The sequence below is a fragment of the Nyctereutes procyonoides genome, unplaced genomic scaffold (assembly GCF_905146905.1).
Source record: "Nyctereutes procyonoides isolate TBG_1078 unplaced genomic scaffold, NYPRO_anot_genome, whole genome shotgun sequence".
In the NCBI taxonomy this organism is placed as follows: domain Eukaryota; kingdom Metazoa; phylum Chordata; class Mammalia; order Carnivora; family Canidae; genus Nyctereutes; species Nyctereutes procyonoides.
In genome coordinates, this window is record NW_026575043.1 from 56,982,605 (window position 1) to 57,006,065 (window position 23,461).

General features: G+C 42.0%; 2 protein-coding genes across 2 annotated transcripts; both read right to left on the minus strand.

Annotated features, from left to right (window-relative positions):
* Nucleotides 1-137: 137 nt before the first annotated feature.
* Nucleotides 138-19,848, minus strand: DIABLO (diablo IAP-binding mitochondrial protein). The gene is made up of 6 exons (XM_055322443.1): nucleotides 19,746-19,848; nucleotides 18,825-18,951; nucleotides 14,174-14,305; nucleotides 13,310-13,420; nucleotides 13,057-13,153; nucleotides 138-725 (listed from the first exon to the last, which is right to left on the minus strand). The coding sequence occupies exons 1-6, from the start codon at nucleotides 19,793-19,795 to the stop codon at nucleotides 529-531; spliced, it is 714 nt and encodes a 237-aa protein (XP_055178418.1). The 5' UTR covers nucleotides 19,796-19,848; the 3' UTR covers nucleotides 138-528.
* A 401-nt stretch (nucleotides 19,849-20,249) lies between these two features.
* Nucleotides 20,250-22,248, minus strand: LOC129507755 (uncharacterized). Its single transcript, XM_055322444.1, has one exon. The coding sequence runs from the start codon at nucleotides 20,484-20,486 to the stop codon at nucleotides 20,250-20,252; it is 237 nt and encodes a 78-aa protein (XP_055178419.1). The 5' UTR covers nucleotides 20,487-22,248.
* Between the last annotated feature and the right edge of the window lie 1,213 nt (nucleotides 22,249-23,461).

Consider the following 23,461-nt stretch of genomic DNA (forward strand, 5'->3'; position numbering starts at 1 on the left):
TTAACAATAATGGACTTCTGGCTCCTGGGCTTCAGCTGTCCTCACAGGCAATGAGGCCAGATCACAGAAGGCATTAAAAACACTTAAAAAGAAATCTTATAAACAAGCTCCCCTTTCCCAAAAAACACACATTCCTATGGAGGGAGCAAAGACTAAATCATATTTGAAAATATGAGTAAGATTGGAAACGGAAGTTAAACAGCTACCGAACTTGTGGGTGTGACAAACAAGGACCCTTCTCTCTGGCTAGGATGCCGAGATGCTCTGGGTGGGAGGTAAAAAGATGGCTGAGCGGAGAGCTTGCTGAGTGGGGTCAAATGTTAAACAGGGTGCAGTGCCCCAGGGCAAAGAGCCAGGTCCACAGGGGTGAGAGGCCAGGCACTCACAGCTCACTAAGGCCCTCATGGGCCAGGGCAGGATGTGCCACCGCCTCTGGTGCAGAGAAGGCCCTGCTGCCCTTGGGCCGGATGGTGGCCACCCCTGCTCTCCTCAGGCTGACCCAGCAGATGTGGGCAACGGCTCCAGCGCTCAGTCCTCACGCAGGTAGGCCTCCTGCTCCGCCTCAGCCCTCTCGTCCCCTTCCTCCTGGGTCTTCTGACGGAGCTCCTCTGTCTGTGCTTCTGCCAACTTGGTTTCTGCTTTCTGGGAAAGCTGGCGCACTTCCTGCACCTGCGACTTCACCAACTGAATATGATTCCTGGCTGTTATCGAGGCCTGATCTGCTCCTGCCAAAAGATGAGACCATTAGGGTGAACGGCCCAATAGGGTACAAGCCACCAGTGGACACAAGGAAGGCCTGGGGCTCTGTGGCTGTCATCTGAGCCCCTCCCTCTCTGCACAGCAGAGAACTTTCTACCTCCACGCTGAGGTCTGCATTTTTCTCCAGCTATCAGCAGCTATCATTATTAATAATTATTAAATGAAATTCCCACAATCCTCTTTATAGCTATACAGCTCTTAGTATAGACATCTTATGAATGTATATAACTTTTTTTGGCAAATTAATAGCTCATTAATGAAACTGTCAAAGATCTCTTTCATCATGCTACCCAATCTTTTTTTTTTTTTTTAAAGATTTTATTTATTCATGATAGAGAGAGAGGCAGAGACACAGGCAGAGGGAGAAGCAGGCTCCATGCAGGGAGCCTGATATGGGACTTGATCCCAGGTCTCCAGGGTCACACCCTGGGCAGAAGGTGGCGCTAAACCGCTGAGCCACCCAGGCTGTCCATGCTACCCAATCTTAAGAGAGAACCTCTGCTGGAAGTTTAAAGGGCATCTTTCTCATCTTTTGTACATATTGGAATGCATAGAGAAATATTTTGTTGCTATAAATTTACATAATGACACAAAGGTATTTATCGAACATATGTTGCAATTTTTTTTCTTTAACAATATTTTTGGGCTCTATCATTCTGTTTACCTGCTATGTACATATGTCATCATATAGATATGCATATTTATCAATTCATCTATAAATCTCAGTGGCTCTTTTCTACCTTACTGTATTATAAGAACCTTCAGTGCTGATAAAAGTTTGTGGAGAATAGCAAGCACCCTCTTATTTGTTTCTGACCTTGATAGGAATGCCTCTCATATTTCATTACTAAATAGAATTATGAAACTATATCATGTTAAAAAAGTTCTAACTGCACTTAGATTTACGTCATAAACAGGTACTACATCTTACTGATGGCTTTGGGGCACATATTGACATTACACAGCTGGCTTTCCTCCTTTACTACAGATAATCTCAAGTAGTGAATTATGTTGATAGTTTTTTTTCCAATACTGAAGTATTGAAGTATTTTGAGGGTGAATGGCTATATTTGACTTATATTTATAAGTGATGCTGACCACAGTTTTATTTCAGTGTTGGCCTAGTGGAGTTGGGGTCAAGCCCATGCTGACTTTATAACAACAACAGTTGGGAGGCTTGCCATCATGTACTATGCACTGCTATACTTAGCATGGGAATTATATTTCTTGAAGACTTGGTAAAACTTTCCACAAAACAGCCTGGGCTTAGTGTCCATTTTGGGGGCATAAAATATTTGAATATTATTTCAGCTTTTATGGTTATTGGTTTTATTTGTATTCTTTACTTCTTGGGCCAATTTGGGATTTCATAGATTGTAGTACTTACATAATGAAAAGCCCTCAGTATCTATAACAGCTCTTTCTGATGTAACTTTTGCCATCTAAAAAAATCATACTTGCCAAATTTTTTTTAAGGAATCAGATTTTACCTTTTTAAATATTTTAAAAATATTTTATTTTCTTTTAGAGAGTGTGAGTGAGCACATGAGCAAGGGGAGGGGCAGAGAGAATCTCAAGCAGATTTGGCACTGAATGCGGAGCCCCACATGGGGCTTGATTTCACAACCCTGAGATCGACCTGAGATGAAATCAAAAGTCAAGACGCTTAACCAACTGAATTACCCAGGTGCCCCTATTTCTTTAAGTCTTCTTAATCTTTTATTTCATTTATTCTACAGTGTCTAGATGTATTTTCCACTTTTTCTAGCTGTATTACAAGTTTAATTTGTTCACTGCCAGTACTTGATATAGTGACTATTACCTGTCATTCATGGCTCTTCTTTGGATTTCTGACATACACATTTAAATGTGTCTGTTTCTCTCAAAGAGTTACTTTATCTGCAGCTCTCTGGGTCTGCTGCATCACCATTCCAAGTATTTTTAAATTTCCATTTTAATTTTTGGTCAGAGAAGGGGTAGGAAGGAATTTGCAGAGTCTCTGTCATCTGGCACAAAATCAGTTTTTGTGTTTGAAAAGCATTTTTTTTGGGGGGGAAATTTTATATTCACTATATATACTTGGTTAAGCTTTTTTTTTTTTTAAATTTATTTTTAGAGAGGGACAGGGAGGGAGAGTGAGAATCTTAAGCAGGCTCTGTGCCCAGTGTGGGGCTTGATCTTACAACCCTGAGATCATGACCTCAGCCAGAATCAAATTTGGACCCTTAACTGGCTTAACCACCCAGGTGTCCTTGTTAAATTTTTAAAAATCATTGTTTCAACCTGTAACAGGTTTACTTTTTGTTTTTTGGACTTGATCTGTGAATCTCTGAGATGTGTATAAAACTTAACTTTTCCAAGGCATCTGGGTGGCTCAGTTAGGGGCCTATCTTCGGCTCTGTGGAATCTCAGGATTGAGCCCTGCACTGGGCTCCCTGCTCACCGGGGAGTCTGCTTCTCCCACTGACTCTCCTCTCATGCTTTCTATTAAATTAAAAAAAAAAAAAAAACGTAACTTTTCCTTGTAAATCTCAATTTTTGCTTTATTAGATATATTTTCATGATTTTTAGTTTTAAATATTTACTGATTATGAGATAATATAAAAATCACGCATTATTGGGGCACCTGGGTGGCTCAGTTGGTTAAGCATCTGCCTTCAGCTCAGATCCTGATCCCAGGGTCTTGGAATAGAAGGCCTGCATTGGACTGCCTGCTCGACTGCCTGCTGAGCAGAGTGTCTGCTTCTTCCATTCCTTTTGCCCCTCTACCCCACTCATGATCTCTTCTCTCTCAAATAAATAAAATCTTTTTTTTTTTTAAATCACCCATGATTATTTCAACATCCAAACTATATTAGCATTTTGGTGCGTTTCCTTCCAATAATCTGTTCTCAGCAGTTTTCTTCCATATTTCTTCTCATCATTCTTTCCATCTACATTTTTTTTTAAAGATTTTATTCATTTATTCATGAGAGACACAGAGAGAGAGGCAGAGACACAGGCAAAGATAGAAGCAGGCTCCATGCAGGGAACCCGATATGGGACTTGATCCTAGGACTCCAGGATCATGCCCTGGGTCAAAGGCAGGCGCTAAACCGCTGAGCCACCCAGGGATCCCTCCATCTACATTTCTTCTTCATCGTTACTCCATGAACTTAAGACCATACTATACATACAGTTTCACATCCTACATTTTATTGAAGTATAATTAACATTAGTCTTGCATGTACAACATACTGATTCACACATCAATGCTCAGCGCTCACCACGTTAAGTGTAGTCACCACCTATTCCTGTACAATGTTATTAGAATATTATTGGCTATTTCCCAATCCTGTACTTTTCATTTCCATGACGTATTTATAACTGAAGTTTGTGCCTTTTAATCCTCTATTTTGCCCAGCTTCCCACCCATCTCCCTCCCTCTCTGCCAACCACCAGTTTGCTCTCTGTATTTAAGAGTCTGTTTTTTTAGATGCCATATGCAAGTGAAATCATATGATACTTGTCTGTCGGACTTCTTTCACTTGGTGTAATCAATACCCTCTGGGTCTATCCATGTTGTTAGAAATGGCAAGACCTAATACTTTTTTATGGCTAATATTCCACTGTATGTGTATATATGTATACACACACATCATTCATAACTTCTTGATCCACTCATTTATTAGTGGACACTTGGGTTGCTTCCTTATCTTGGCTATTGTAAATAATGCTGTAGTATATGGGTGCACGTTATCTTTTTAAATGTGTTTTTGTTTTCTTTGGGTAAATATCCAGTAGTGGAATTACTGGATCATATAGTATTCCTATTTTTAATTTTTTGAGGAAACTCCATACTGTTTTCCACAGCGGCTGCATGAATTTACATTTCTACTAATACTACACAAGAATTCCCTTTATCCACATCTTTGCTTATACTTGTTATTTCTTGTCTTGATAGAAGCCTTTCTGACTGCTGTGTTATCCCGTGATTTTGATTTGCATTTCCTTGGTGATTAGTGATGTTGAGCATCTTTTCATGTGTCCGTTGGCCATCTGTATGTCTTCTTTGGAAAAATGTCTATACAGTTCCTCTGCCTATTTCTTAACTGGATTTTTTTTTGGTGTTGTGTAAGTTCTCTATATATTTTGGATATTAACCCCTTATACATAATTTACAAGTATCTACTCCCATTCATTAGGTTGCCATTTTGTTTTCCTGATAGTTTCTTTGGCTTCACTAAAGCTTTTTATTTTGATGTAGTCCCAGTAATTTATTTTTGCTTTTGTTTCCCTTGCCTGAGGAGACATATCCATATATATGTTGCTAAGGGTGATGTCTGAGAATATTGCCTGTGCTTTCTTTTAGGAGTTTTATGGTTTTTGGTCTCAAAGTTAGGTCTTTGTTTATTTTTTGTATATAGTTTAAGAAAGTGGTCCATTTTCATTCTTTTGAATGTAGCTGTCCAGTTTTCCCAACACCATTTGCTGAAGAGACTTTCTTTTCCCCATTGTATAGTCTTGCTTTCTTTGTTATAGGTCAATTGACCAGAGGTGTGGGTTTGTTTCTGGGCTCTCTATCCCATTCCATTTGTCAGCCTCTGTGATATGTGCCAGTATGACATGGTTTTGATTACTATAGATTTGTAGTATACCTGGAAATCTGGGGTTGTGATACCTCCACTTTTGTTCTACTTTCTGAGGATTACTTTGACTATTCATTCAGTCTTTTATGGTTCCATATGAATTTTAGGATTATTTTGTTCTAGTTCTGTAAAAAATACTATTGGTATTTTGATAGGGATTGCAGTGAACCTATAGATTGTTTAGCAAAGTAGTGGATATTTTATTTTATTTTATTTAAATTTATTTATGATAGTCACAGAGAGAGAGAGAGAGAGAAGCAGGCTCCATGCACCGGGAGCCCGATATGGGATTCGATCCCGGGTCTCCAGGATCGCGCCCTGGGCCAAAGGCAGGCGCCAAACCGCTGCGCCACCCAGGGATCCCAGTAGTGGATATTTTAACAGTATTAATTCTTCCAATGCATACCGCTGCGCCACCCAGGGATCCCAGTAGTGGATATTTTAACAGTATTAATTCTTCCAATGCATGAGAGCATAGTATGTCTTTATTTCCATTGTTTTCAATTTCCTTGATCAATGTCTTATAGTTTTCAGTGTCTTTTACATCCTTGGATAAATTTATTCCCAGTATTTTATTGTTTTGGGTGCAACTGTAAATGGGGTTGTTCTGCTAACCTTTTATTGAGAAAGAGAGAGAGAATACGTGCGTGCAAGTGGGGAAAGGTGCAGAGGGAGGAAGAGAGAATACTAAGCAGACTCTGTACCAAGCAGGGCTTGATTCCACAACCCAAGACCATGACTGGAGCCAAAATCAAGAGTGGATGCACAACTGACTAAGCCACTCAGGTGTTCCTTGTTAATTTTTTTTTTTTTTTAAACCATTGAGTATGATGTTAGCTTGAGTTTTTCATATATAACCTTTATTATGTTGGGGGGAATATTCCCTCTAAACACACTTTGTTGAGAGTTCTTAACATGAATGGGTGTTGTATTTTTGTCAAATGCTTTTTTTGCATCTATTGAAACCATAGGATCACCTATGGTTTTTATCTTTCTTCTTGTTAATGTGAGGAATCACACTGATTTGCAAATATTGAACCACCCTTTCATCCCTGGAATAAATCTCACTTGAGTTTGGTTAATCATCTCTTTAACGTATTACTGAACTCAAGTTTGCTAATATCTTACTGAGTATTTTTGCATCTATGTTCATCAGAGCCACTGGCTTCTAGTTTTCTTTTTCTTTTAAATATTTGAGAGTGAGCATGTGTGGGGAGAAGGGGAGGAACAGAGGGAAAGGGAGAGAGAATCCCAAGCAGACTGCCTGCTGAGTGTGGAGACTGATGTGGGGCTTGATCTCATGACCCTGAGATCACAACCTAAACTGAAACCAAGAGTAGGAAGCTTAAAAGACAGTGCCACCAAGGCACCCTGGTTTTCTTTTTGTAGTGTCTTTGGTTTTGGTATCAGGGTAATGTAATGCTAGCCTTGTAGGATAAATTTGGAAATTTTCTTTATCTTCTGTTTTTTGGACTAGTTTTGAAAATAGGTATTACCTCTTTTATAAATGGTGGAATTCAATTTGGTGAAGCCATCTGGCCCTGGACTTTTTGTTTGGTGGGAGGTTTTTTTTTTTTTTTTTTTTAAATTCCATCTAATTACTAATAATTTTTCTGTTTAAATTTTCCATTTCTTCCTAATTCACGTTTGGAAGATTTTCTGTTTCTATGAATTTATTATTTCTTCTAGATGGTCCAATTTCTCAGCATATAATTTTTCATAATATTCTCTTTTAACCCTTTGTATTTGTTGTTTTGGTTATTTCTCTTCATTTCTGATTTTGCATACTATTTTATTGATGAGTCTGGCTAAGGTTTATCAATTTTGTCTTTTGAAAGAAACAACTCTTGGCCTCAATTTTTCTTTTAAAGATTTTATTTTGGGACACCTGGGTGGTTCAGCGATTAAGCGTCTGCCTTTGGCTCAGGGGGTGAACCCGGGGTCCAGGATCAAGTCCCGCATCAAGCTCCTTGCAGGGAGCCAGCTTCTCCCTCTGCCTATATGTCTGCCTCTGTCATGAATAAGTAAAATCTTAAAAAAAAAAAAAAAGGGATTTTATTTTTGAGCAATCTCTACACCTAATATGAAGCTCAAATCCACAACCCCAAGATCAAGAGTTGCATGCTCCACTGAACCAGCTAGGCACTGCTAGCTTCACTGGTCTTTTCTATTTTTTATGATTTCCTATTTATTTCTGCTCCAACCTTTATTATTTTGTTCCTTCTACTAGCTTTGGGCTTTGTTCTTTTTTTCTAGCTCCTCTGAGGTGTTTGTTTCTTGAGGTAGGTCTGTATTACTGTAAACTCAGAACTGCTTTTGCTGTGTCCCAAAGATTTTGGACCATTGTGCTTTCATTTTTCTCTGTGTATTTTCTCATTTCCGCTCTGATTTCTTGGTTGACCCACTTGTTTAGTAGCATGTTTAAGCTTTAAGTTTGTGTATTTTTCCAGATTTTTTCTTGAAATATATATTTTTAAAAATTATTTATTTATTCATGACAGACACACAGAGAGTGGCAGAGACACAGGCAGAAAGAGAAGCAGGCTCCATGCAGGGAGCCCAGTGCTGGACTTGATCTCGGGATTCCAGGATCACGCCCTAGGCCGAACGGAAGCACTCAACCACTGAGCCACCCAGGCGTCCCTTGAAATAGATTTCTAGTCTCGATTCATTGTGGTAGGAAAAGATAATAGCATTTCAATCTTAAACTTATTGAGGCTTGTTTTGTGGATTACCATATGATCTGTCCTGGAGAAGGTTCTATGTACACTTGAAAATAATGTGTATTCTGTTTTTGGATGGAATGTTCTGTGTATAGGTTAGGTCCATATGGTCTAATGTATTGTTCAAAGCCATCATTTCCTTTTTTCTATCTGGATCATCTATCTTTTGATGTAAGTAGGGTGTTAACGTCCCTTACTATTATTGTATTACTGTCAATTTCTCTGTTTATGTCTGTTACTATTTGCTGTATATATTTAGGTGCTCCTATGCTGGGTGCATATTTACAATTGTTATGTTTTGGATTCATTTATCATTTATGTAGTGTCCTCCCTTGTCTCTTGCTACAGATTTTTGTTTTTTGTTTTTTTGGGTGGTCAGGAGAATGCACACATTTGGAAGGAAGGGAGAGAGGGAGAGAGTTTAAGATTTATTTTAGAGTGTGGGGTAGGGGTGGGGGTAGAGGGAGAGGCAGTGAGAATCATAAGCAGACTCCATGCGGAGTACAGAGCCTGACACTGGACTCGACCTCATGAACTTACCCCAAAACAAGAGTCAGACATTCAACTGACTGAGCCACCCAGGTGCCCCACAACAGTCTTTTTTGTCTATTTATCTGATAGAAGTATTGATTGCTACCTCGGCTTTTTTTTTTGGTGGTGGTGGGGGCTTGTTTTCATTTTCATGGTATATTTTTTTCCATCCGTTCACATTCAGTCTGTACATGTCTTTGGGTCTAAAGTGAGTCTCTTGCAGGCAGCTTATAGATGACTCTTGTTTTTTAATCTATGCAGTCACCCTATGTCTTTTGATTGAAGAACATTTAAAGTAATCATTGCTGAGTATGTATTTACTGCTGTTAATTATTTTCTGGTTGTTTCTATAGTTCTTTTCTGTTCCTTTCTTCTTTTGCTCTTTTCCCTTGTGAGTTTGATGGCTTTCTTTAATGTTTATTTTTTGTGTATCTATTATAGATTTTTGATTCGTGGTTATCATTTGGTTCATATATAGTATCTTATATGCATAATCTATATTAAGTTGATGGTTAAGTTTGAACACACTCTGGGACACCTGGGTGGCTTGGTGATTGAGTGTCTGTCTTGGGCTCAGGTCATGATCCCAGGGTCCTGGGATCGAGTCCCCCCATCAGGGTCCCCACAGAGAGCCCGCTTCTCCCTCTGCCTATGTCTCTGCCTCTCTCCCTGTACCTCTCATGAATAAATAAAATCTTAAAAAGAAAAAAAGTTTGAACACATTCTTAAAGCACTACATTTTTACTTGCTCCATATGTTTTATGTATGTGATGTCATATTTTATATCTTTTTGTGTATCCTTTGACTAATTTTTATAGATATAACAGATTTTTACTACTCTTATGGTTTAACCTCCATATTGCTCTTCAAATGAATAATTAATATTTTTACTATATATTCGCTTTTACTTGTGGAATTTTTTCCTTTCATAATTTTCTTCTAATTATGGCCTTTTCTGTCCACTTAAGAATTCCTTTAACATTTCCTGTAAGGCCGGTTTAGTGGTGATGAAATCCTTTAACTTTTGCTTGGGGAAACTCTCTATATATTTCTAATGATAATCTTGCTGGGTATTCTTGGTTGTACGTTTTTTCTTTTAGCACTTTGAACATATTATGCTACTTCCTTCTGGCCTACAAAGTTGGTGCTAAAAAAACAGCTTTCAAATACCCCTTATGGGGTATCTCTTGCATGTAACTGTTTTATTGTTTTTAAAACTCTGTTTATCATTACCTTTTGCCATTTTAATTGTGTCTTGGTATGGATCTCCTTAAGGGCTATCTGTGCTTACCAGATTAGGGAAATTTTCTGCCTCTTTCTCTCTCTCTTCTGGGATCCCTATAATGCAAATGTTATTATGCTTGATAATGTCACCAAGTGCCCTTAACCTGTTTTCATTTTTTATTTTTATTTTTGCTGTTCAGCTTGTTTTCCATCATGCTGTCTTCCAGGTCACTGATCCATTCTTCAGCACCCTCTAATCCACTGTTGATTCCTTCTAGCATACTTTTTCTTTCAGTTGTTGAATTCTTCACCTTTGACTGGTGTTTTTTTCTTTCTTTTTTTTTTTTTTTTTAAGAGAAATAGAGGGGCAGCCCAGGTGGCTCAGCGGTTTAGCACCGCCTTCAGCCCAGGGCGTGATCCTGGAGACCCGGGATCGAGTCCCATGTTGGGCTCCCTGCATGGAGTCTGCTTCTCTCCCTCTGCCTGTGTCTCTGCCTCTCTCTTTTTTAAAGACTTTATTTATTTATTCATAAGAGAGAGAGAGAGAGAGAGAGAGAGAGAGAGAGAGAAATAGAGAGCAAGAGTGGAAGTGAAGAGCCTAATGGGACTTGATCTCACCACCTGAGCTGAAACCAAGAGTCAGACACTTAACCTATTGTGCCACCCAGGCGCCCCTCTGACTGGTTCTTTTCATAGTTTTTCTTTGTTCAAATTCTGAGTTTGTCTACTTTTTTCTCAAGTCCAGTATCTTTATGACCATTACTTTGAATTCTTTATCAAGCATATTGCTTCCTGATATCTTCTGAATTGTTTTAATGCTTTTAGTTTTGAATCCTTTTTCTCTGACATTGCTCTGCCAGTTTTTTGGAGTAGCTTTCTTTTTGTTAATAATGTTCAGTTTAGTTTTTTGTAACTTTCAGCTGTCCTATACCATTTTGTTTTAGGTGTCTCTAAACTGTTATAGCTGTGATTATTTTTTTGAACCTATTCATAGTTATTGTGATGACTTACCTTAGAACTTGTTCACCTATTTCTTTTAAAACTTCGTCTTAACTGAATTTATCAAGTTTTCTTTGTTTAGCAAAGTCTAATGTTAAGCTAATGTCTATTTCTTCCTCTCAAAACAAAGACTGACATGCTTCCACTTCTTCCCCAAACTGATTTAAAAATTTAACACTCAGAACTTTTGTTAAGTTTTATTAAATTTACTTCATTATTCTTTTATTTCAGTTGTTTTTTCTAAATTAGTTTCTTTCTTCACAAAGTAGTTTTTCCAGGAAGCATGTGTGGTTGATAAACTTTGAGTATTTTTATGTCTGAAATGATACTTGGCTATATATAAAATTTTAGGTTATTGATTTGTCATCTTGTATCCGAAGGGTTGTTGATCAGAAGACATATCTGATTAAGGTAAATCTCCTTATAGTTTAAGAACTTTTCTTTGATTTTTTTATATTGACCCTTTTTTGCCAGGATTTTAAAGTGTGAGCTCTTTTATGAGTTTTGTGAAAATGTCTTTTTTCCCAGATAATGCTTTAACTTTGAACACATGACCTCCCTTTTCTCCAGCTCAATCGAAGCCTGCCTAGGTGAGTGAAGGCTGCCTAGGGGAATGTTCATCCTGGAATGCCTCAGCAAACTGTACCTAGAAACCCTGTTCCAACTTCTAATGTGGCACTGCTATAACGCTACTTTCACAGTTCGACTGTTTCACTCCTCATTCCAATTTGGTACTCCAGCCCCTAGTTTTTTTTTTTTTTTTTTTTAAGATTTTATTTATTCATGAGAGAGAGGGGCAGAGACAAAGGCAGAGGCTCAACTGCTGAGCCACCCAGGTGTTCCAGTTTTTATCTTTAAGAAAACCAAAGTTTCTGTGAACTACCCAGTTTGAGGCCAGTTCAGGTAAGAATAAACTAGAGTTTTCTTCAAAATATGTTTAGTTAAATACCTTCAGCTAAAGCCCACTGGATGGATTGTGAGGTTCAGAAAGCATCCTCGTGCTTATGCATAACTGCATTTTCTCCATTGGGATACAAAGGTGCAAAGGCTTTAGTACTGAGGCTGCTTCCTTACCATACCCAGCATCTCAGTGAATTTCTTAACCTTTTGGTCTCCATTCTCTTCATTTGTAATGACGGAATGCTAATCCTCACAGTTCCTTAATAAATTAAAAGTAGCTATAGGGACGCCTGGGTGGCTCAGTGGTTGAGCATCTGCCTTCGGCTCAGGTCGTGATCCCAGGGTCCTGGGATTGGGTTCCACATAGGGCTCCTTGCAGAGAGCCTGCTTCTACCCCTGACCTATGTCTCTGCCTCTCTCATGACTAAAAAAAAAAAAAAAAAAAAAAAAAAAGTGCCTATAAAATGCTTACTGCAGGAGCATCTGGGTGGCTCAGCCGGTTAAGCATCTGCCTTCAGCTCAGGTCATGATCTTAGGGTCCTGGGATCAAGCCCCATGTCAGGCTCCCTGCTCAGTAGAGAGACTGCTTCTCCCTCTCTTCTCCTACTCCTCCCCCTCCACATATGCTCTCTCACTTTCTCTCTCAAATAAAATCCTTTTTTTTTGTAAAAGATTTTATTTATTTATTCATAGAGACACACACAGAGAGAGAGAGGCAGAGACACAGGCAGAGGGAGAAGCAGGCTCCACGCAACAAGCCCGATGTGGGACTCGATCCCGGGTCTCCAGGATCACACCCCAGGCTGCAGGCGATGCTAAACCGCTGCTCCACCGGGGCTGCCCTCAAATAAAATCTTAAAAAAAAAAAAAAAAAAGGAAAACCTTTTAAAATGCTTACTGCAAAGCCTGAAATAGACTAGTACTCAATAAATGATAGCTACTATTTGTCCTGGATTTGCCATTGACTAGGATTCCAGGTCTCAGTTTCTCCATCTATACAATAAGGTTCACACAAATTGATGGTCTCCAGTCTCCCCTAACTGTACCACTGTATGACTAGTTAGCCATTAATATTGGGGTTATAAAAAGAATAAGATGCTTAAAAACAATTTGGACACAATCATTTTCTAATCAGCAGTTGTGTCATTTTCTAGATATGGACTCCCTATAATGGAAATAGGGATATTCTCTCACAAAGTTAGAGCCACATGGCCTTAGACTAATCTAAATCCCTCATTTTACAGCCAGATGAAAACTAATATGGCACCTTGGTAGTGACAACTTGAACCTACCAGTTTGATATGCAGCTTCTGCTGCCATCTCCGAAAGACCAAGTGCAGTCAGCCAAGTCGTTTCCAACTTCAAGTATTCTTGTTGTTTTGAAGTCATCTGTAAATTAAATACAACACTTGAGACAACATGAAGAGGTTAATAATAAGTACTTTAAATTAGCTTATTCAAAATAGATTTAGAGAAGAGTTACTGTTAGTAGACATCTCTGTATTAGTGCCCCTACCTCACTGTGGTATCTAACTTTTTCCTTACCTCAACTCTGGCTCCAATGATCACCTGCCACACTTCATCTTCCTCCTGCGAATTCATCTTCCCAAGTAAACTTGTGTATTGTCGATACAGAGAAATTAAGGTATAAACAGCCTACAAATACAGAATAAATAAATCTGAGTAAAATAAGAGAGGCATATTAAGATTAGTGAGGTTTACATGTCAAGGAGATTAGAGTCTGACTCTTCGAGTCCTTCTACCTCACTGAAATTGCACTACTATAGGAGGTACAGGCATTTTTCCTGGACATAAGTACTGCTACTTGTCAACTTCTGTGTTTCTAAAAGCTTGTTAGCAATTCAGACACAGAAAGACAACACAAAGTAGAGGGAAAACTCAAAGTGAAGGGGAAAAGCTGCTGAAAAATGAAGGTACAACAAACCTATAAATGATCTGATTATCCAGATACCTATTAGCTCAGATAAGTGGTTTTTAAGCTATCCCCACCAAGAAGCTGCTGGTGCTGCAAGTGGTAGACTCTAGACCTCTTTACCCTAACTGAACCCAATTAGTTAGGTTCCTGTGTCTTATATACTGGGCTACTATATTTAAAGATTTTTCTTTTAAAAAGGGTTCCTGAAAAAGTTTCAAAAACCACTGATTTAGGTCAAGGGCTCAGACAACTTCTGTAAAGGGCCAGAGTAAATATTTTGGGCTTTATGGGCCCTATAGTCTCTCTTACAACTATTCAAATCATGAAAGCAGTCACAGACAGCGTTTGGACAAATAAGCCTGGCTACAATCCAATAAAACTATAAAAACAAGCATCACGCTAGATTTGGTTTACAAGCCATAGTTTGGTAACCCCTGGTTTAGATGATCAAGATGTTACAAGAAGATACTTACCTTAGTATATTCAGTGATTGCTTCAATCAATGCATATGTGGTCTGAGAGAGAAAGGTAGAGGTGCTATCTGTTACCAAAGACACAGCCCTCCTCATTAATGCATCGTTACTAAGAGAATGAGGCTCCAATTTCTGAAAGACACAAACATTTTCACTTAACTTGTAGCCTAAAGCTCAAACCAAGAACTTCAACTTCAACACGGTCAAGTGAAAAACACTTCTCACACTGCAACTGCTTATTTTTAGGCTTTGTTTTTGCTATTAAAACAATATATGGAAATAATTCCAGAGTATGCTTTCTATCTACTTTTATTCTTTATGTTGTGCTCCAAAAGGCCAAATATTTATCTGAAATAAAAGTCTAGTAATTATAACCAACATTTAATTAAGTTACAATTCATTCATTATCACAGTGCCAGATACTTGGGATATGAACATATGTAAGATATATTCTCCATCCTCAAAGATTTCAGATGGGGAAGGGGAAGAGCTGAGGCGAACAGAGAACTTGGAAATTAATGTAATCAAGTACCATGACAGCTGTAGCAGAAGTCTGTATAAGTATCTTTTTTTTTTTTTAAGACTTTATTTGAGTCAGCATGTGTGCATGAGGGAGAGGGAGAAGCAGACCCTCCGAGCAGGGAGCCCGATGTGGTGCTTGATCCCAAGATCCTGAGATAATGACCTGAGATGAAGGCAGACACTAGAATGACTGAGCCACCCAGGCGCCCCAGAAGTCTGTATAAGCTACAAGTAGGGGCACACATAAGAAAACAATCACTTCTATGTTGAATAGCTTAGAAAAGGCTTCACAGAACTGATGAGGGATAAGCTGAGTCTAAGAAAGTAAATGGGTGGATGAGGGAGAGCAATTCTGAGCAAAATGAGCAGTATGGTGGTCTTTGGTAAGGGCTGGGAGCTCTTCACTCTGACCACCACTATTATGTTAAAAAAAAAAAGCCAATATAACTATTTCAAGAGTTAAGGAAATGTGGCCACCTTAACTAAATACAGGTATTCTCTGCTTTCTGAAAGTCTGCATTGTCTCTTTGCTTTTAAGGTACTTGACTGCATTAATACATGATTTCAATAACCAAAAGAAGTCCAGGAAGGATTTTCAAGTTTACAAAGAAGAAAAAAGAAGTTACTGTACTAAATGTCATTTGTAAAAAGCATAGTGCCCTAACATGGGCTTTTGGAAAGATACTCTTCACTTTATGCTGAATTATAAAAGGTTTTACAGGGGTGCTCTACTTTCAAGTCATCCCTGACTCTGCCTTTTCCTTCCTCAGCAGAGCATTTACTGTATCAGAACAAAGAAACCAATTCCTCTAATCATATGCTGTCTTTTCTATTTAGAGTATAAACCCATAAATCACTGGCTTTTGAAAGTAGCAATCAAGAAGTCTTGGACACATGAACAAATCCAGGATTTTATTTACTATATTTATCTTTCATTCTATCAAGTATTCATATGTACCTTGCATTGAAGGTACAAAAAGACTGGAAAGAATATTATTTCTACTCACTGGAAGCTAATTTTGATATATTCTAACTTATGTCTTCATAATGCATTTTATTTTAATCTCAACACTGGGCTTGATCCCACAACCCTGAAATCACAATTTGAGCCAAAACCAAGAGTCAGACGCTTAACCAACTGTGACACCCAGGCACCCCCATAATGCATTTTCAGTGCATTTTCACTGGTTCCTCGCAACAGTCCAGGTATCAGCACTTCTTTTTTACAGATGAGGAAACAGAAACTCAGAATAGTTACATAAACTTTCCCCAAAAGTCACATATCCAGATCTCAAACCACATGTTTGTCAACGTTTGTACCCTTTCCGTTATGCTCTGACTCAGGAGAGTGCCAGATAATCATCAAATATCAAAATATACATGTGGTCAGAAAGAGGAAAATCACTGTTGGCCAGAAGCTCTGAAAGGCTTTAAAAAAGAGGTGGGACTGGGATCCCTGGGTGGTGCAGTGGTTTAGCGCCTGCCTTTGGCCCAGGGCGCGATCCTGGAGACCCAGGATAGAATCCCACGTCAGGCTCCTGGTGCATGGAGCCTGCTTCTCCCTCTGCCTATGTCTCTGTCTCTCTCTCTCTCTCTCTCTCTCATAAATAAATAAAAAAAATTAAAAAAAAAAGAGGTGGGACTTGGGTCTAAAGACAGCTAGGGTGAAAACTGTCAGGCAGCCTGGGGAAGAAATAATGAGAAAACAAATACATCTGTTGCATGCAGGGGATGTTCACGAATCTGGTTACCAGATGGCACAGGGGAGGTGAGAGAGCAAGGAGGTAGGAGTACAGGGAGAGTTAGCTGGGTTTTAGTTCTGCAACCCAATGGAGAGCTGCTGCCAGTTTTGAAGAGCAGAAATGGAACTGCCATTCCTACAGGATAATAACCTGAGGCTCCTGTCATGTGGTCCAGAACTGAGGTAACCGAGGCTTAAGAAAAGTGTATGAACTGAGAAAGGACAAACCCAAAAAATTCTTCTGAAGGTAAGAAGAAAGGCTATCTTAATCGTGGCAGAAACCAGCCTGGTGTTAAGTAAGGGTTTTAGGGTTAACAATTCATGAACAAGCAGCAGAGATGAGGTCTGGTGTGAGGAACAAAAAGATGCAGGCTCATGAGTCAGCTAAATGGAACTGATCTTCTTGTGATAAACACACACAGGTAAGTATCAGTAATATTTTGCCAAAATGGGGTTTGCTAATATCCTATTTAGGAAACTCTTTCCCAGAAAGCATATAACCAGTGATCTTTTTATCATACTTTCATATCACAGGTGCCACTTTCATATCACCTACTTGACAACGCCCCCTAGATGTCTACTAGACATGTTAGACCATTATTCCAAAACTGAACTCTTGATTTCATCTTCCCAAAGCCCACTCCCTTCCACTCTAATAAATGACAACTCCAGGGCAGCCCAGGTAGCTCAGCGGTTTAGCGCCGCCTTCAGTCCAGGGCCTGATCCTGGAGACCCAGGACCAAGTCCCACGTCAGGCTCCCGGCATGGAGCCTGCTTCTCCCTCTGCCTGTGTCTCTGCCTCTCTTTCTCTCTCTCTGTGTCTCTCATGAATAAATGAAAAAAATCTTAAAAAAAAAAAAAGGTAACTCCATCCTTTCAGTTCCTTAGGCTTTTTTAAAAACCTTGGAATATATTCCACATTCAACCCATCAGTAACTCGTGCTGACCACATCTGGTCCACTTCTCCCCACCTACACTGTTGCCTGTCCACTCCAAGCCTGGACTAGAGCAACAATGTCCCACTGGTCTTCCTAGTTCCACACAACAACCTTTAAAAACTTCTGTGAGATCATAACAGCCTTGTATTAAAATCCTCTGCGGTTTCCTTTTCAGAATAAAATTCAAAGCCTTACAATGGTTCAAAAGGACGAAACAGTTGGATCCTTAGCTTTTTCTGGTCTTCTCTATTATGCTCTTTCTCATTCCAGCCACATTAACCTTTTTGCTGTTCATCAAATATATCAAGTATACACACCTGCTTCTAGGTTTTTGCACTCAAGTTCCTTCTGGTTTTATTCTAGCACTCCCTATACTTTTACCCAATTTGTTCCCTACATAAGCACTCATCATAGCACTTTATATTTTTCTCCTCTTCCTTTTCCCTAGAATGTGGGTGTTTTGCTTTTGTTTATTTGGGGTTTTTTTTTTTTTCTTTTTTTTTTTTAAATTTTTATTTTATTTATGATAGTCACAGAGAGAGAGAGAGAGAGAGAGAGGCAGAGACACAGGCAGAGGGAGAAGCAGGCTCCATGCACCGGGAGCCTGACGTGGGATTCGATCCCGGGTCTCCAGGATCGCGCCCTGGGCCAAAGGCAGGCGCCAAACCACTGCGCCACCCAGGGATCCCTTTTTTTTTCTTTTTTGAGAGAGAGAGAAATAGGGAGCAGAGAGAGAGAGGAAGCATCTTAAGCAGACTCCATGCCCAGGGCAAAGCCCTGTGCCAGGCCAATATGGGCCAGATCTCACTACCCTGAGATCATAACCTGGGCCTAAATCAGAGGCAGATGCTTGTGGTGCCTGGGTGGTTCAGTCAGTTGAACTTCTAACTCTTGATTTTGGCTCATGATCTCAGGGTACTGGGATTGAGCCCAAGGTAGGGCTCTGTGCTCAGTGAGGAGTCTGCTTATCCTTGTCCCTCTCCCTCTGCTCCGCCACCTCCCACCACTTTCTAAAATAAGTAATAAAACCTTTAAAACTTAAAAAAGTCAGAGGCTTAACTGACTGAGCAACCCAGGGACCCCACCCCAGAATCTAAGTTTTATGAGAGAAGCAACTGTTTTTTTCTTACATTTCCAGCATATGGCACATTAAAAGTTGCTCAATAAATTTTTGTGCATGGAAGACTGTTTTGACGATAAATTCCAATATCCTCATCTTATTACTGTTTTTTCTCTATACAATTTGATCACCTTGACATATTGTTCCTACTAAATGGGACAATTTGCTCAGCTATGAAAAGATGATACTGGTATGGGAGAAAGTGAACCATTCTTGGGTGTGGGAGCACTGGATAACACTTAGAGCTTGTCTGATGGTTCACTGCCACGCTGAGATTTCAGGAAGGCACAGCACACTAAGAAACACCCAGTGACACTACAGTATTTTTACCTGTGCAATAGGAACTGCACACAAGGTCACACCAAGTCCAACTGCCACAGTTTTGTGCCATGGTCTTATCAATTCTGAGAAGCAGCGCTTCTTAAAGTCAGCCACGACAGGAACACACTGCCTGTACCTAGAAACACAAGTCAAATTTAGGAAGGCGGTAACTACCAATCTGTGGGTTCCTTCAATTTGCAGGGGTGAGAAACTCACACCGGCCAAGCGGAAGCCCACACGAAGGCGTTGGGTCCCTTCAAGATCACAGGGCCCGTGGGGGGGGGGGGGCGTGCCAGACTGGAAAGCCCCAGTTCGTTGGAAGGAGGAACTTCCACCCAACTCCCAGGAGCCCCGGCCGCGCCGGAATGCTGGTCCAGGGGTTTCGGAGTTCAACCGAGAACAGGCGTTCAAATTTAAAAGGCGGTCCCAAAGCTTTTTAAAAACCTCGGGCCAAAATGAACGCTGCTGTAGGGAGCGCTTAGCTCTGGACCTCTGTCCCCAGTAGGCTACACCTGGAGCCCGCGGCCACCAGGGCCGCGCGGGGACAGAGCTGCTCTCCTGCTCGCAGGGAAAACTTCCTCTCACAACCCGCCGCTCGCCCGGGCCGACCCCATCTCCCTCCAGTGTCGGCGATCGGCCAACGAACTCGCCGGCAGGCCCACGCGCCCCAGGAAGCCAGCCTGAGCTCGGGGCGGGGGGGGGGGGCACTGGCGTTCAGCCAGTGGAATAATGGAGAAGCCGTCAGTGAGCAGTAACCCCTGGACTTCGCCGAGGGGGCGGGAGGCAGAGTCCCGACGTTCTCGGACCTAAGAGGGGCGGGACGCCGCGGCCCTCTCGGCCGTGGAGCGAAACGCGCGCCTGCTAGGCCGACGCGCTCCCTGCGGCGCCTCCCCCTTGCGGTGCTGCCCTCGTACCCCACCACAGCGGTACCTGAACAGGGAGGCTACGCTCCGCGACAGCCAGCTCCTCAGAGCCGCCATCCTGTGACGGCCGGACGCCAGACGCACACGCCGGAAGTGACGCCACTTCAGGAACGGAGGAAGGGGCGCGGCCTCTTCTTGAGGGGGCCAGGCCACATGACCACACCCCCGCCCGAGGGAGCCGTCGGGATTGGACAGGAGGGAGGGCGAGGGCGGGGCTTAGGGTAACGGCCGTAACGGCTGCTGCGAGCGCCCAACGGCCGGAGCTTCCGCGCGGGTCCAGGCGCGTCCTGGGCCTGAGGGCGAGGAGCGGGCGGAGCGGAGTCGGCCGTCGTGAGAGGAGATTGGATTCCACCCCGGGCGAGGCCGTGCCTGGAGAGGGAGCCCGGGTCCGGGCGCGAGGCGCGGAGTTCTCCCGTCAGCGTTTGGAGCTTGTCGGCCGCGGGGGCGGGGCAGCGCGCGGTGGGGCTGGCGGCTGGGGGCGGGCGCGGCGGGGGCGGGGCTGCGGGCGCTGTCACTTCAGCACCAGGAAGTAGGTGGTCCAGCCAGCCAGCAGCAGCGCCCCGATGAGCACCGTGTAGCTGAGGAGCACGAAGGCCAGCAGCTCCCGCAGCAGCTGCAGCACGTGGATGGTGGACGAGGCTGGCATCGCCGCGCGCGGAAGGCCCGAGGACCTATGGGGCAGGGGCACTCGGGAGTCCCTGAGCGCGCAAAGAGGACCGTCGCCCCGCAAGCTCACCCCTCCCCCCATCGGCCACGGAGCCCTTGCTGCTCAGCCAGGCGGTGTTGAAGGGGGGCTAGGCTAGGTCCTGGCCCTCCAGAGTGAACACGCTGTCCTAAGGCTGAGGAAGCCCAAAGTGCTGATTTTCTAACATTCAGCTGGACGCTGCCTCTGCATTTACATTATACAAGTCTTTTAAACCAAAAGTTCCCCCTTATTCTGTGGATCCTAATCTGGATCTGGGTTCTGGGGAGAGAGAAGCCTGTTTGTTCCCAGCCTCGGCTGCTGCATTAGTCTTCATCCCTGGCCCTCTCTCCTCCCACCCACCTCTTGCATTTTTAATGCTGTGAGTGCTGCTAATGGCTTGGTGGAGTAAGGTTTTCTTTTGCCATCACTCAAGCTGCAGCCCCAGCTGTCAGTGCTGCCTGGGAGGGGAGAAGGAGAGCAACCCATTTGGGTGGGAGAAGACAGCAGGTCTTCACTGAAGCCCCTCTACAATTCCCTGGACCCCAAGGCTTGACAACATGCAGAGTATGAGAATGTCTGACTTATGGTTCAGCACGCTTGCCCTTGTGGGTAGCCAGTATTGCAAGAATGACCAGAGGTGGGCATCAATTTAATTCTGGGCTTATCTCCTTCCCCACTATGCTCTTGTGCACCTGCTCCATTCCTGTATCTTCCACCACAGATAGAATCACATGGCAACAACCACGAACCAGCTCTTCATCTCCATTGCTGTCCTGCCCAGCAACTTCCCTCAGGGCCAGCCACTAGCTTCCTTCTCTCCCCATTTCACTCACTCAGCAAAGTTCCTACGATTCCTCCACTGCAGCAGCTCCACGGTTCCTCTCCCGGTCTGCTGTCTGAAGGTAGACGTGTGTGTACTCCAGTGATCTCGACAGAGCTGTGGGATATTCAGGCAGCAGCTGCACTCACCAACTAGGTGTGGTCTGGAGACCAATCACAGTCTCCACGTGGTCCCTGAGCAATCAGGGAGCTGCGCACAGCCCAGCCCAGGCAGGGCACTGGCAACCCTGCCTGCCCTCCACCCATTTCACCGCCATAGCCCATAGGGTTCTAAGAATGCCTGCAAAGCTCCTGACTCAGATGGGCTGATCAAGTGGTACACACTAGGGAATTTTTCATGCCACTTCTTGTCTTGCTTTTCTAAACACTGCAAGTGGGATGCAGTCCAAATCCTTTTCTAACAGGCTCACATTGAGAGGAGCCCCATCCTACTCTGAGTCGCAGGCTAGAAGAACCCCTGTACAAAGGACTTTCACTTATGATTGTCCAACTACAGCGAGGTCTGTTATCTTAACAACCATGTTTGTGTGAGCATGCATGCATAGAGAACCAAGAGCTTCTGAGTGCTTGATTCTAATTTATAGTTTAGTAGTTTAGAGATGCACTATACAGTTACATTCCCAATGAGACCACTTCCAATTTCAACTCCAAATGTGATGCAAAAAGAGCCAGTTAGCATTTCAGCAAATAAAGAACAGACCCTTTCCCAAATGTAACAATGTAGGAAAAGCGCAAACTTTTATGCTGCTTCTGATTATTTTTGCTTTTTGTTGTAGTTTGTGATTAAAGACTGTTTTTTTTGTGTGTGTTTTTTTCGACCTTTAAAATAGCAGGGAGTGTGGACATCAACCCTTTTTATCAACATCATCATCCAGAAGCAAATGGCTCCTTAATTTAATCAGGGTCTGTTATTATCAAATCATTGCCCCTGCCACAGCCCTGCTGAAAACAGGAGCAGAACATTATCAAGCTGCTCAGGAAGCCAGTAAGTAGTAATTGCCCCCCCAGAGAATTGGTCATCCAAAGGGCTTCTGTGTCCTGCCTGGTCACAGGAAAGAAAGTATGGCTAAGATTTATACCTCACCCCACACCAGAGCAACAGATGAAGAAGAGAGGCTATGAAAGTAGACTCAGTTCTGTCTGCTTTCACTTCCATGTCCTTCAAATGGATGTCTCAAAGCAGTCAGGTACTCCAGCCTCTGCAGACTCTGGTCACCACACAGTAACTGAAGCTAAGAAACATTATGTGGCTTAAAATCCAGCTGCGTTCATTTAGATACAGGAGCAACTGAGAAAGCTTACATTACTGCCTTTTTCTTAGATTGCTGGGGCTGACCAAAAGGCATCCTCTATTTTCTGTAGCAGGTCATTAAACCTATGACCGCATATAATACATCTGGCTTTAGACATAACTCAGTCTCTCTACATGATGCTGCATTTCTATGCCTTGCCATTTTTACCAGGATTCCTCTTCCTATCTGCTTTAGACACTCAGTTCACTTTTTTTAAAAGTATTTCTTCTTGAATTTCTGCTGAATACAAACACTTCCTCCTAGTGACAGGCCAATCTGTAATGTACAACTGAGAACTAGAGACAGACCAGCATGTCATGATTAATTGTAATCCATTTCTAGTGAGGGCAGAGCTATAGTGGCCAATCCCTTCCCAGTGCTCTTCAAGAATTCAACCATTACAAACACACCTCGTTTTGTTGTGCTTTCCACATATTATGTTTACAAATTGAAGGTTTGTGGCAACCTTGCATTGAACAAGTCTGTTAGCGCCATCTTTCCAACAGCATCTGCTTAATTTGTGTCTGTCCCATTTTGGTAATTCTCATGTCTCAAACTTTTCCATTATTATTATATTCGTTATGGTGATCTGTGGTCAGTGATTATAACTCCCTGAAAGCTCAGGTGATGGGTAACAGTTTTTTACCAATATTCTTTAATTAAGGGATACACGTTTTTTAAAAGACACAATGTTATTGCATACTTGAGAGATTACAGGTTAGTATAAACAATTTTTATATGCACTGGAAAACCAAAAAATCCATTTGACTCACTCTATTGCCACATTCACGTTATTGTGGTGGTCTGGAACCAAAGCCACAGTATCTCTTGGTATGCCTGTATTCTCTTGTTGTACAGTTACACTACAATTCAAATACTTCTCTGTTGGCTAAAATTCAGAAGTGT